At 65.4% G+C, this 13,868-nt stretch overlaps 1 protein-coding gene across 1 annotated transcript; it reads left to right on the plus strand.

The window, feature by feature from the left end:
• Positions 1-263: 263 nt before the first annotated feature.
• B4GALNT4 (beta-1,4-N-acetyl-galactosaminyltransferase 4) lies at positions 264-13,459 on the plus strand (the record flags this gene model as incomplete). Its single annotated transcript, XM_062000691.1, has 19 exons — positions 264-379; positions 1,769-1,879; positions 2,451-2,546; positions 2,858-2,948; positions 3,256-3,356; positions 3,949-4,016; positions 4,434-4,512; positions 6,091-6,157; positions 7,583-7,726; positions 7,956-8,065; positions 8,346-8,446; positions 8,758-8,840; positions 9,464-10,664; positions 10,801-11,096; positions 11,325-11,478; positions 11,798-11,870; positions 11,958-12,111; positions 12,351-12,477; positions 12,795-13,459. Coding segments are annotated over 19 exons (3,287 nt in total), but the record flags the coding sequence as incomplete, so codon positions are not given.
• Between the last annotated feature and the right edge of the window lie 409 nt (positions 13,460-13,868).

Below are 13,868 nucleotides of genomic sequence, written 5' to 3' on the forward strand. Positions count from 1 at the left end.
TGTTTGTGTCCCAGCCTGTGCCCATTATGTCCCCCACAGCCCCCCCTGGGGCTCTGCAGCCTGCAGGGCCTGAGCAGCGTTGCTGAGGTGCCCCTGAGCTCAGGCTTCTCTCCTGCAGCTGAGCCCCAGGGCTGCAGCCTTTGCTCCGCACACGTCCCCTCGGCATCTCTCGGTCCCTTTCCCCGTGGCAGGGCGAGGGCTGTCGCTGGGAGGGCAGGTGTGGGCAGTGGCCGTGGTCTCAGTGCCCCTGTGCTCCCTGGCAGATGGCGACAGGCCCGGGGAGGTGACGGAGCCCGGGAGGCGGCCGGCGGCAGCGCGGAGCCCGGCGCGGCGCGGCACGGCCGAGGACTCCAGCGAGAGCCGCGAGGACGAGCCCATGGTAAGGGGAGCAGAGAGTGGCCCCTGGGGAGGGCACCCCGAGTCTCCTGCCCAACACAGGCAGCCGGAGCAGGGAGCCCCGGGGTGGAGGGGGCACAGCCTCTGCAGCCCCCGTGCTGGGCAACCCCCGGCCCGCAACGTCCCGCCGGGACTTTGTGTCGCGCCTCGTGCCCTCACGCTGTGCCCCTCTGAGAAGGGTCCGGCGTCATCTTCCCTCTCGTGGTCTCTCCCAGCTCCTCACAAACCAGGGACAGAGGACAATGAGGTGCCCAGAGAAGGCAGAGGCTGGTGCAGGGCGAGGATGGAGCGGCTCGGTGGGGATCACACCTCGGCTCTCCCCAGGAGGAGGGCGAGTCCTCCAACACATGCAGCACAGTCCCTGGCAACAGCTTCCAAGGACACCACTGCCCTTCACTGAGGGTGCATTTAGGGAAAGCTTGCTAATTGTTCCCTTGGCACTGTGTCCTACTGGGCTGTGCTCTGTCAGGGCTCAGGCTCTGCCTCTCTCTTTGGGAGAGTCAGCTCTGCCCTTCAGGGCTGGCACCGTCCCTCCTCACCTGGCTGGAGCCGCGGCTGCGAGTCCTCCTGGGACGGGTGACGGGGACAGCACTTCCCTCCTTGTCCCGTGCCTGGAGAGGGCTGGTGCTGTTCTCCAGTGTGGCAGTGGGCTGTGACAGCAGCCAGGTCCCTGTATGACACTCTCAGCTCCCCACCGCCCCAGGCAAGGGAGAGAGGGGCAGCTCTTGGGAGCGGGCTGAGGGCTCTTCCTTCCCCATGTGCCAGCTGAGCTCTGGTCCCTCCTCTGCCCCCAATCCCGGGGTGTGATGGCAGAGAGCTGGGGGGGGTGACACGGGCTCACCGTGGCTCTGCTGCAGCTGCAGGTGCTGTGAAGGGGAGGATGCTCTGGGTGGGCTCCAGAAGTGCCTGGCTGCTCCTTGCCGCCTGCCCTCAGCCCTTCAGCAAGGCAGGGGCAGCGAGGGCTCACCTAATCCCCCCGAGTTACACGGGTGATGGGATTAAGCTAATCCCCTTTAACGGCACAGGCGAGCCTCCCGCCCGGGTGCTGGAGACGGCTCCTGCTCTCTGGGACACTGAGCCCAAAGTGCTCCGTTTGCAGTAGCCCAGCAGAACAGAGAGCTCACTGTTTGGAGGAAACTCCTCTCTCTCCTTGGCAGGACTGTTTCAGCTGGAGCAGTTTGAAGCTCTGCTCCCCGGGACACCTTGCCAATAGTTTTCTGCCTCCTGTTTCCCTTTGCCATTAGCCTTGAAAGCTTTCACCTTGGTGCTTACTGTCCCAAATGAGGTGTTTGGGTCTAGGCAGGGCTGCAAGCACAGCTGGCCTGGCCCTGATCTCCCCGTCTCTCGTCTCCCCCTCCTGGATTTCGGGCAGAATGACGGGCAGGATTTGGATGGATGGTTTTCCAGAGGCCAACGGTCCGACCGAGCCACCACACGCCCCAAACTCAACCTGACCAGGCAGGCTCTGCCCTGGAACGAGCAGGTAGGTGGGCAAGGAGCGACAGAGGGGTTGGTGATGAAGGGGGGGCGGGTCTGGAGAGTCCACCCAGCCCCTCACTGGGGAGCCCAGAGCCTGTTCTCCCTCAGTGTGCTCTGAAGCCGTCTCCAGCTCTCCTCCTCCTCCTCCCCTCTGCTCTCCATCAGCTGGCCGGGGGCTCTGCCCTGGGGTCAGCGTGGTGTCGGGGGATGAGCCCGTGGGGCAGCCCCTCCTCAGGCTGTGTGGGTGTGCAAGGGGCACCTGCTGCCCGCTCTGTGCCTGTCGAGAGCGCTTCGGTCGGGCTTCTGGTGCTGTATCCAGATGACATCCCTTGCCCAGGGGTGCTTGGCACCCAGGGGAGCAGCAGCAGCAAGAGGAGAGTTCTCTCCTGGGGGCTGGCATCGTGGCCATCTCCTGAGGGCTGGTGGTGGTGTGTCCCTGGGGCTGGCTTGGGGAGGGGGGGAGCTCAGCCCTTCCACGTGGGTGCCAGCCCCAGGGCTTGGCAGCGTGTCCCAAGGCTGTCAGTGGGGTGGGACGTGAGGAGGACGCTCACTCATCTCCCTCTCTCACTCTGCAGTACAAAGGGAAGGCAAACTTGCACGTCTTTGAAGACTGGTGTGGAGGGGCCGTGAGGCACCTGAGGAAGAACCTCCATTTCCCACTCTTCCCCCACGTGAGTCCGGGGCTGGGGGCAGTGGGATGGGGGGAGCAGCCCCTTGACCCTCCCTGGGTGCTGCTGGATCTCTGCTGGCAGTGGCCTTCCTCCTCAAGGCCTTTGCTTGGAGGCTTTTGGGTTTGGTTTGGGGCAGGTTGTTCCCAGGGGAGCAGGGATGGAGGGAGAGGTGGGTGGTGATGAGACCTCAGTGTCCCCTCTGGTGCCAGGGCCGTGGGAGCCCAGGAGAAGGTGTCTCTGTGCTGCTGGGGGCAGGCACGAGGCTGAGCATGGGCTGTTGGTGCTCTCATGTCTCTGCCTCTCCTCTGCAGACCCGCACCACGGTGAAGAAGTTGGCTGTGTCACCCAAGTGGAAGAACTACGGGCTGAGGATTTTTGGCTACATCCACCCCTTCAAGGATGGTGAGTGGTGGAGCTTGGCCTCTGCTCCCCCTGCAGCAACGTGGAGAGAGCTGCCTCCTTCCTCCTTCTTGGGCCACTGGAGGACAGAAAGGCTCTTGGAGACAGTCCCCAACCCCCTGGCTCCCAGGCAGGAGGCTCTTTCTGGAGCCAAACACCCTTTTCCCTGGTTGCTGTGGAGGGAGAGTGAAGCCAGGACGGAGCTGCAGTGTGGGGTCTGGCCCTCTGCCCTCTGTCCATGCCTCCTTCCCCACATGCCAGGGTGCTGCTGTGTCCCTCTGCAGTGTCTCTCTCTCCTTTGCTCCCTCAGGGGATTTCCAGTTCTCGGTGGCATCTGATGACAACTCAGAGTTCTGGCTCAGCTCGGACGACAGCCCCTCCAACTGCCGCCTGGCCGCCTCCGTGGGCAAGGTGCGTGTCCCTGCCCGTCCCTGCCTGCTGCTGGCCACCCCCGGGGCCTTCAGGGCATCCCCAGCACTCAGCTCATGATGCTTGGCACCTGTGGGCCCTCCTTGGCCACCACAGACCCTCCTTCCTACGAGTCCCTCTGCAGCAGCTCGTGCAGGGTCCCGAGGCAGCTCCCCTGCTCTGCTGGGTTATTTCAGCACGGTCCCATCTCTGCCTGGTTTGGCTTCTGAAGGGCCATCTGCTCCTTGGTCTTATCCTAGTTGTAGCTGCCAAAGTCCAGCCTATGTCCCAGAATAGGGGGTTTAATCATTGCTCCTGGGTTTTCTCGCTGCTGACTCCTGTAACTGGAAGCCCCACTGGTGCACCAGTGCATTTCTGGGCTCTTGGGTGGTGTTGGCTGGTGACAAGTTCTTGTGGCAGGAGCTGGGGACAAGCAGGCCCTGGGACAGAGCTCCTGGGGCATCCTCCTGCTTGAGGAGCAGCCTTCCTGCAGCGCAGCATCCTGCCTGGTAGAGGTGGAGGGGAGACGCTCACAGCCTGGTGGGGTTTGGGCCCTGTGTCCCTGGGGGGTCTCACACTCTCCTGCCTTCCCCAGCTGGGCACTGAGTGGACAGCACCAGGAGAGTTCACCAAATTCAGCTCCCAGGTCTCCAGGCCCCTTCGGTAAGTGTGTCCTGCCCTGCCCTGCCCGGCTCAGGCTCGGGGCCACGGAGCTGCTGCTCCCCTGGCTCTGGGCAGCTCCTCCTTCCCAGGAGGAGACCCTGACCGTGGCTCCTTCTCAAGAGGCACCTGGGGCTGGGCAGGAGCTCAGCAGACCCACACCAGAGCAAACCCCAGGCCTGTGAAGGCGCTGCAGCCAGCTCTGCAGATGGTGCGTGGGGTGGCCGTGGGGATCCCCCCAGTCTGCTGAAGCGGGGTGGGGGAGCCGATACCCACCCCACACGGCCGGTGTCGGCCCCCACTGAGCAATCAGAGGGGGTCTCCCGAGGCAGCCCCTCTGTCCTGGGGGTTCCCATCGCCCTGGCAGCGGCAGCAGTGGCTCAGCACCGGTTTCTAACCGCGGCTTCCTCTCCTGCACAGCCTCATGTCCTCCAGGCGCTACTACTTCGAGCTGCTCCACAAGCAGGACGACCGAGGTTCGGACCACGTGGAAGTTGGGGTGAGTAAATGCCCCCGGGCCCAGCTCCTCTCAAGCCTGGTCCTGTCTCAGGCGGTGCTGGGGCCTTTCCCCACGTGCCTTAAAGTGCTTCATCTGGGAGCAGAGCCACGATTCCCCCTTCCCACGGCTGCCAGCGCAGGGGGGCTGAGCCGGGGCTGCTCTGACAGAGCTGAGCTCGTCTCCTCAGGCTGTTCCCGCACAGCAGCCCTGGCACAGGCTGCTTTTCTCTCTGCTCGTCCCACCCTCTGGTGCTGGTGGCCTGGTGGGAGCTCAGGACCGCGCCAGCCCTCCCCTGCTGCTGCTGTGCTGCCCTGGCCAGGCCCTTCCCTTCCCCTCCTCTGAGCTGGTGGGGGGAAACGTCTCCCCTGGGCTCAGAGCAGCCCATTGCCAGGGGCAGGGAGAGCTCAGAGCAGGTCCCAGGACACTGTGCTGCAGCTCCCTTCGCTGTGCCAGGGCCAGTGGTGGGAGAGGTGGCCGAGCTGGTGGAGTGGGGCCCTTTTCACTCTGTTCCCCCCTTAGAGATAGCCACGAGTTTAAAATCCGAGCTTGTGCTCCTTGGCTGTGCAGCCCTGGCAAAGCCTGGAGCGTGTCAGGAGCTGGGGCTGGCGTTGGGAGGGGAAGATGTTGGCTCGTTAGCAAAGGTTTCCTTTCTCCCAAGCAGTCATTAATCACTGGAGTCAAACTTGTGCCAGCAAAGCAGCGAGGAGGCTGACAACACCCTTTCCTTGCTGGCTCCCTCCTCCCCATCACTCATCCCCCCTCCTCCTGGGACTCCATCTGGGTCCATCTTGATAAGATCTGTGTTTCTGCTGTGGAAAAACAAATAGATGGGAGAGACTGTGTTCTGTTCTTTGCTGGAGGGAGAGAAGCCTTTCAGATGTTCAGAAAGAAGCAACAACAACAACAACAACAAGCAGGACCCTAATGCATCTCTCCCTGTGGGGGTTTCGGGGCTTGTCTGGACAAAGGCTGAAGATGTGCTTTTAAAATGCACCTCGTGGCTGACTCAGAGCAGGCAGCTCTGAGGACCCTCTGGAGCCTGCATTGAGGCACGGGAAGGAGAGGAGGTGGTGTAGGGCTCCTGCATGTCCGAGGGCTGTGGCCTCCCTGCTGCCTTCCCCGAGGTGGAAGGGGACGTGAGGAGGAGCTGCCCTGTGCTCCAGCATCACCCCTCTCCCAGGCAGGACACGAGCCTGTGCTGCTGCTGCTGCCTGGAGTGTTGCTGCTGCTGTGATGTGGGGCTGGGGCTGGCCAGATTGGCCCAGGGGGACCACAAATGGCCCTTTGGCAGTCCCCAGAGCCTGAGCCTATGTCCTGCCTCTGGGAACCTTCCCCCAGGAAGGAGCCTTCCACACAGGGAACGCCTGCTAGTCCCAGATCCCCTGTGCCTGTGCTGGGCCAGGAGCAGCCTTCTCCCCAGTTCCCCTCCTGCAGGGTTGGGGCTGGGATCAGTGCAGACACGTTTCTGGGAGCTGAGGATGGTGGTGGGCCCATGCTGTGGTGCCTGGGGGGCTCAGCTGCATCCTGAACCCCTGTCATCCTCCCACTCACTCTCCATCTCCTTGTGCTTTTGCCCAGTGGCGAGTTTTCCTCCCCAGCCTGAAGTTCGAAGTGATTGACTCCTCCTACATCTCCTTGTACACAGGTAAGGGCTGTGTGTGCTGCACCACCACAACAAAGCTCTGAGGGGGCTGCGAGTGTCGGTGCAGCCAGGGAGAGACGGCACCAGGGCCAGGGGGTGGGAAATCAGGTTCTCTCACCCTCTCCAACCCCCAGAGCTTCTGCTGGGGGTGAGGAAGGAGGCAAGGGGCTGTGGTGGGGAGTGGTGGTGCTGGAGGTGTGCTCAGACCCTCCTAAAGGTGAGATGTGGAGGTGACCCGACGTGGAAGCACAGCTCTCGTGATGCTGCAGCCTCGTCCCTGCTAAGGAGGGACCACGGAGGGCTGGCTGTGCCCTGGCCCTGAGTTATGAGGAGCTGTCGTGTAAGCAGGGATGGATGGAACAGGGTTTAATTAAATCTATAGATCTTCTGCTTCCTGCCCCTTCCCTGGCAGTAGGAAAGGACTTGATGGATGGGTCCTGCCCCAGTGCTCAGTGCCACGGAGGACTGGTCGTCAAACATGGCTGGGAGGCGTCAATGAGGCAGGAGGGGACAGGCAGGCATCAGTGGGGGGAGGATGGGGGTCAGGTGAGGGGAGCGTTGCTGCTGTTGATGCAGGTGCCCATCAGATGGATGATGTGCTGATAAATTTCCCCCCTGGACCTTTATCTGTTCTGTGTCTCCATCCCACTCCCCAGGAGCCCAGCAGCATCCTGGGGCAAAGCCACGGCCCTGGTGTGGGGGGCATGTGTGGGGGACACCAGCAGTGCACAGGGCACCCTCCCTCCCAGCTTGTCCAGGGGCTGCGTGGACGCAGCTGGGGAGCGTTTCCCCACCCCAGGCAGGATGTGTGGCTGGGGCAGGGGGTCCCTGCTTGCTCCAGGCCCTGCCTGTGTCCCCGCAGCTCGGCAGGACAGGGAGCACGCTGGGTGCCGTGAGCTGACCGGGGCAAGGTGACCTCCCCCAGGGCAGCCTGGGGGCTGGCTGATGACCAAGGCTGACACGCCACCCTCGTCCCTGATGCTGAGGCAAAGCCAGCTCATGTTGCATTCACCTGCACCTGAGCAGTCACAGTTTAACTCCTGTGCCCTTGGGAGTTAGAGCCCCTGAGCGTTCCCACCTCTCCTCTCTGAGCGTGGCGAGCGATGCTGTAATCAGAGCTGGGGCCGCCTGGCTGACATCAGCTCTGCCCTTGACCTCTTGGTGCTCATTAGTCGATGGCAATAATCATTAGGCTGATTAGTCACGGGGTCTGGGACTGCCTGAGAGGGCTGGAGGAGCTGGGTTTGCCCTCCTGCAAACGCATCACCTCCCCTTGTTCCTCTGGGAGCAGGAGGAGTCCACCGTGGTGGGAGGGATGGGGAGGTTGGGAAGTGCCACCTTGGAGGATGCTCGTGGGACAGTGCTCCCGAGTTGTATGCCCCTGGGCTTCAGCCGCTGGGGTTCAGCTCCTGTCCTCACCTCCTTCAGATGAATCCTCCCTGAAGATGAACCACGTGGAGCACATCCCGCAGACCCTGGCCAGCCACAGCGGGAGCTACCTCTGGGAGGCCCAGCAGGATGAGCACGGGGCTGACATGCTCAAGCCTGACCCCAGGGACACCTTCTTCCTCAGTAAGTGGCTGGGACCAAGCCCTTGCACATCTCCCTGGGCCTTTAGGGGCGGCAAAAAGACAGGCCCTGGCTGCCACCAGCACCCGGAGCATCCCGCGTGGAGGATGTCCCTGCTGGAGTGTAAAGGGGGCAAGCTGGCACGGTTTGGGCTGCAGACTGTGGGATGTGTCGGGCTTCAGGGGCGGAGGAGCACAGCGTGGGGCTGAGCCACGTCTGCTCCTCTCCTCAGCCCCTGCGATCGAGGCCTCCCGAGTGGAGAACGTGCTGGTGCCCTGTGCCTACAGCCCCACCTACGTGGTGAAGGACTTCCCCATCGCCCGCTACCAGGGCCTCCAGTTTGTAAGTGGGTGATGGGGATGGGGCCACGCTCCCGGGGGAGGTGCCAGGAGCTGTGGAGCGCTCTGCCCCCACCCCAGGGCAGGGACATGTTCCCCTGCTCTAGGGGCAAACGTCCCTCGCTTGGAGGGTCAGGCTGAGCTCCCCCACCTCGTCCTGCCCTGCGGGGTGTGTGAGGTGCCGCGGGTCCCCGAGGGGCCGTGCCGGTGGCCCGGGGGCTGCGGCTCCTGGCCCCGCTGCCCCTCTGTGTGCCGGGCTGACGGGGCCATGCTGGTCTCCCCAGGTCTACCTCTCGTTCGTGTACCCCAACGACTTCACGCGCCTCACTCACATGGAGACGGAGAACAAGTGCTTCTACAGGGAGTCCCCCCTCTACCTGGAGAAGTGAGCGGGGGGCTGGTGTTTGGGGGTGGCACGTGGAGGGGCTGATGTCAGCAGAGCTGGGGACACGGCGCTGAGATGCCACGGCCTCAGCCATGTGTGCCAAGGCTGTGTCCCCCGTGGAACAGCCACCTCCGGGCTGACTCCCTTCCCATCTCTCAGGCACGTTGCAGCTTGAGACCTGGCGTTGCTCCTGGGTTGTGGCAGCCCCAGCTCCCTCTGCAGCGGGGCCGCTCCGCCCTGTGCGGGCCGTCGTGTGTGCGGGCACGTCCCTTTGCCCCTGTCCCCCTCCCTCACCCTCCTCTCCCTCTCAGGTTTGGCTTCTACAAGTACATGAAGATGGATGAAGAGGAGGAGGACCCGCGCCAGCGAGCGTTTCTCTTCCTCAGCCCAGACAGTGAGTCATCGCTCTCCGCTGGCAGCTGCCCGGGCACCTCTCAGCAGCTTGGCGCAGGGCTCAGCACCCTCCAGGAGCTGCGGCTCAGGGGTGCCCCAGCAATGCCAGGGTGGGGGAGGAGGGCAGGGCTGCGAGGAGCAGCGTCCCTCCGAGCAGTCTGCATGCTCACACGTCCCCCCTGGCTCAGCCACAGCGGGATGCCGGGCTCGAGGCTCACCCTCCCGACAGCTCAGAGCCACATGCCTGCATCTGCTGGGCTGGTGGGCAGCGGGACGTGGCTGGAGCTGGCACAGAGCCTGGGGATGCTGTGCAGAGCCCACCTTGCTGCTGGTGTGCAGCCCGGCAGAGCCCTGGCAGGCTGGATTTGCTCCCAGGTGATACAAAGAGGGGTGCCAAGATGTGGCTGAGGGGGGTTAGTTGGCACAGCCTGGAGCTACCAGCCCTGATGAGCATCAGTCAGTGCCCACAGCGTTGATCAGCGCCCCCAGCTCCGTCTCCCTCCCCCAGCAGCCCTTTGGAGGCTGGAGATGAGCTTTGCCTCCCTGTCTCGGGCCGGCACGCTGCGGGGCACGTGCGAGCGGCCGGGACCCTCGGAGCCTTCACCTCTGCCTTTACTCCCTTAGATTTCCTCGAGGATGAGGAAGAGGAAGGAGTGGACAGCCCTGAGCCCACAGACCCACCTCCCCGAGCCAAGGGGAAGAGCTTTGGGCCGTTGCCCGGAGCCAAAGGGAAAGAGACGGCGCCGGTCACGGGGGATTACGGAGACCTGGACTATTACAGCTTCCGCCGCACGCGGGGCCGGGCCGGGGCGGGCGCAGCTGGGCAGCCGGGCAGGGCCATCGCGTCCCCCCGGGCTGGCCCCAGCCCCAGCCCTTCCGCCCTCCTGCGGGACGCCCCGGTGCCGGGGCAGGGCGGCGGGCGCGCGCTCAGCTGGGTACCGCTGGACCCGGGCGAGGCCGAGGAGGAGGAGCTGCGCCTGCTGGCGTCCTCGAAGCACGACGGGGCCCTGAGCCGCCAGCCGCACCTCTCCGTGCCCATCTTCGGTGGCAAGGCCAGGGCGCCGGGCCCCAGCCGGCCCGCAGCAGCCGGGGAGAAGCCCCGGAAGGCCCAGGAGAAGGTGTACGTGACCAGGCTGCAGCCGGGCAAGCGCAGAGCTCGGGCCCAGGAGCCGGCCTTCCCTGGCATCTTCCTTTACCCGAAGCCTCTGAAGAAAGTCCACCTTGGCTCCAGGACCCCCCAGAAGCGTCCCGGCGCCTCCAGCAAGCTCCGTGCCGGCCCTGGCCGCTGGGCCCCCTGGCTCCTGGGCGACGTCCCCAAGGAGAGGGAGGCTGCCGGGCGGAGGGGCGGCAGGAGGTGGGAGCGGCCGCCCAAGCCTGGCCTCCTCGCCCTGGGGACCGACGGGCTCTTCAGCAGGGAGACCCACGAGGACCCGACCCCTGCCCCAGGCGGGACAGCGGCCACGGCCAATTACAGCTCCTCTGACGCCGCCCGCTCGGAGGCCACGCGGGTCACCTCCTTTCTGAGGATGTCCGAGACGACGGCGTCCCAGCAGGAGGAGGGAAAGGGCCGGGAGGAAGAGGAGGAGGAGGAGGAAGGGGAGATGTCAGACTACAGCTACGAGGCCGGGGAGCTGCAGCAGAGCTGGCTGGAGGATTCCATCAACTGGCAGAGGACGTTCAGCGTCAGCTCGGTGGACTTCGAGCTGCTGCGCTCCGACTGGAACGACCTGCGCTGCAACGTGTCGGGCAACCTGCAGCTGAGCGAGAGCGAGGTGGTCGACGTGGTGGCGCAGTACATGGAGAAGCTCAACGAGAAGAACGGAGGGTAAGGGCGGGAGGCTGAGGAGGGGGCGTGGACGCGCCTGCGTGTCCCGCCTGGCTCCCCGGGGCCCGGCTGGATGGGCGGTGGGTTGGGGCCAGCGCCTGGAGCTCCCTTTCAGGCGCTTCTCCGCGCTCTGCAGCATCTACACCCTGCTGAGGATCGTCAACGTGGAGAAGCGCCGGGACACGGCGCGGGGGAACCGCTACCTGCTGGAGCTGGAGCTGGCGGAGCGCGGCCAGCGCACCGTGCGCCTCTCCGAGTACGTCTACGTGCTCTTGCACCAGGGCAAGCGGGACGACAGCGCCGAGGGGCTGGCCCTGGCGGCCACCGAGCCCCAGCCCAGCGCCTGGAGCGTCCTCGCTGGCAAGCCCGTGCTGTGCCGGCCGCTGCGGCTCAGCTGGAAGCAGGACGTCATGGTGCACTTCGTGGTACCCGGTAGGTGACGGCAGGACCCGCCTCTCCGTGGCGTCTGCTGCTGCTCGGCCTCCTCGGGCGGGAGGAAGGCAACCCCTGTGCTCCTCGGTGCGTCCTCTGGGCTGGCCCGAGGAGGGGGGTGAGGCTCTCGCCCCTCGTCAGGAGGAGCGTTGGTTTGGCTTTGGGGAAGGGGATGCTCTTGGGACGCCCGTGGTGAGCCTGAGGGACGTTTGTGGCTGTGTCTGGCAGTGAAGAACCAAGCCCGCTGGGTCCAGCAGTTCATCTCGGACATGGCTCACCTGTACGAGGCCACGAGGGACGCCAACTTCAACGTCATCCTCGTGGACTTCGACAGCGACGACATGGACGTGGAGAGGGCGCTGCGGGACGCCCGGCTGCCCCGGTAACCCGCCCCGCGCTGCTCCCCCCAGGCTGGGAGCGGGGGCTGGAGCCCTCCTGCTGCGACACACAGCCGGCTGCTCCTCGCCCAGCCCAGCACAGGGCTCTGCCTCGCCGCCCCTCGCCTTTTGGGGCGTTGAAACTCGTTTTCCGTGCAGAGGGGGTGGGGACCCAGCAACCGTCCCACTCTTCACGGGAGGACGAGTCGTAGGCAGCTGACCCCCTTGCTGGGAGGGTCCCCTCTGCTTGTGGGTGGTTCCTGTCCCCCTGTGGCTGTGTCCCTGCTGGTTTGCAGCACCGAGCTCCCTGCTCTCTCTGCTCAGGTTCCAGTACCTGCGGCGCACGGGCAACTTCGAGCGCTCGGCGGGGCTGCAGGCCGGCGTGGACGCGGTCGAGGTGAGCTGTGTGCCGCAGGAACCGGCTCGGGCCTCGCCGCAGCCCCTCGCCCTGACCCTTCCCTGCTCCCCCTGTCCCCTGGTGCAGGACGGGCACAGCATCGTGTTCCTCTGCGACCTGCACATCCACTTCCCCGCCAACATCCTGGACAGCATCCGCAAGCACTGCGTGGAGGGGCAGCTGGCCTACGCGCCCATCGTCATGCGCCTCGGCTGCGGCAGCTCCCCGCGGGAGCCCGACGGTCCGTACCGCGGCCTCGCCACGGCCCTGGCCCACGGCTCGGCGCTGCTCTGGCAGGGCGGGGTTGGAGCCTGTGGGTGTGATGCCCCCGGCGGCCGCCCCCATGGAGGCTGAGCCACGGGGGGGGCGGGATGGGGTGTCCCCCTTGCTTCCCAGGCAGCCAGGGGAGCGCAGAGGCGGTGGCTGTGGGGATTTGGGGTCTCCCCACACCCTTCACCTCGCTGCTTTGCTCCCCTCCAGGCTACTGGGAGGTGAACGGCTTCGGCCTCTTCGGCATCTACAAGTCGGACTTTGAGCGCGTGGGAGGGATGAACACGGAGGAGTTCAGAGACCGCTGGGGCGGGGAGGACTGGGAGCTCCTGGACAGGTGAGGAGGGGTCCCACAGCCCCCACCCCGGGCCCACGGGTGCTTCACACAGTTGTCTTGGTCAGGATCTTGAGCTCATCGCGTCCAGCCACTCACCCCACACTGCCCCAAGCCCGTTTGGGTGCATCCCTGGGTGATGTGGTGAGGAGGGGCCGTGTCTGGGGCTGCAGGGGGATGTGGTGAGGAGGAGCTGTGTCAGGGGCTGCAGGGTGCTGTGAGGAGGGGCTGTGTCAGGGGCTGCAGGGGGATGTGAGGAGGTGCTGTGAGGAGGGGCTCAGTCCGTGTGCATGCCCCGAGCGCTGTCGCTGTCCCCGCAGGGTGCTGCAGAGCGGGCTGGAGGTGGAGCGCTTGCGCCTCAGGAACTTCTACCATTACTACCACTCCAAGCGTGGCATGTGGAATGCCCGCAGCAAGAAGCCCCCCAAGGCCTAGCACCCCGAGCCCAGCCTGAAGCCGCTGCCACCCCGGTGCCCGCTCAGCCCTGGCTCTGCCGCCGGCACACGGCACCCACCAACCCCCCGCGGTCAGTGTGGGGAGGGGCCGCAGCGGGGTCCTGGGGCTGTTCTCAAGGGTCTCATTTAGCCAGGGATGAATTGATTAACTCGTTAGTGCCAGGCTGGGGAGTCCTGCTGCCGGGAGGGGGGAAGGCTGTGGGCACACCCTGCAGCCGGCGGGTGCCCCGAAACGCACCCGGCGCCTCGTCCCGGTGCCAGGCTGCAGAGCCGAGCTGCTGCGGGGGGCTGCAGGGCTCAACCCCACGCCCCTGCTCCCCTCCCCAGGCTGGCGGGGCTGCTGCGGGCTCAGCCGTGCCTGTGCCACTGGGCTGGGACAGGGCAGAGCCCCGGGGCAGGCGCGGGAGCAGGGGGAGAGCAAACGCCGTTTCCAAGCTGATTTCTGTGAAATTACGAGGTAGGAAGCTGTTCTCAGAGAGTTTTGTCCGTTTTGGGTGTTTTTTTTATTCTTAAGAAATAAAATCACTGTCTTGGCTGGGAGTTGCTCCCCCTCCCCTGGCAGGGGCACGGCCCCCGGCCCCACCGCTCCCCCTCGCCACGCCAGGGCCCTGCTCCGGCTTCTGCCTGCTCGGGAGGAGAGGGGCAGCCTTGCCCTGTGCTCGGGGGGACTGTGGGGCTGGGGGGGGAAGGTCAGAAGGGCCCAGGCACAGCCCCTGTGTGCCCAGTGGGGTGGGTGTGGGGCAGAGCGGGCAGCGGCGGTGTCGCAAGGGGCCCCATGGCTGTGAGGAGGAGGAGGAGGCAGCAGCCGTGTTCTTGGTGCCCAGGCACAGGTCTGGGCTTGCAGGAGGCTGCTGAGCCTCCACCCCACAGCCAGGCTGTGGCAGCCTGTGCCCCACACGCTGTGGGGGGCTCATCCTGTGCCCTGTCAGCTGTGGGGAG

Source organism: Colius striatus, chromosome 7 (assembly GCF_028858725.1).
Source record: "Colius striatus isolate bColStr4 chromosome 7, bColStr4.1.hap1, whole genome shotgun sequence".
In the NCBI taxonomy this organism is placed as follows: Eukaryota; Metazoa; Chordata; class Aves; order Coliiformes; family Coliidae; genus Colius; species Colius striatus.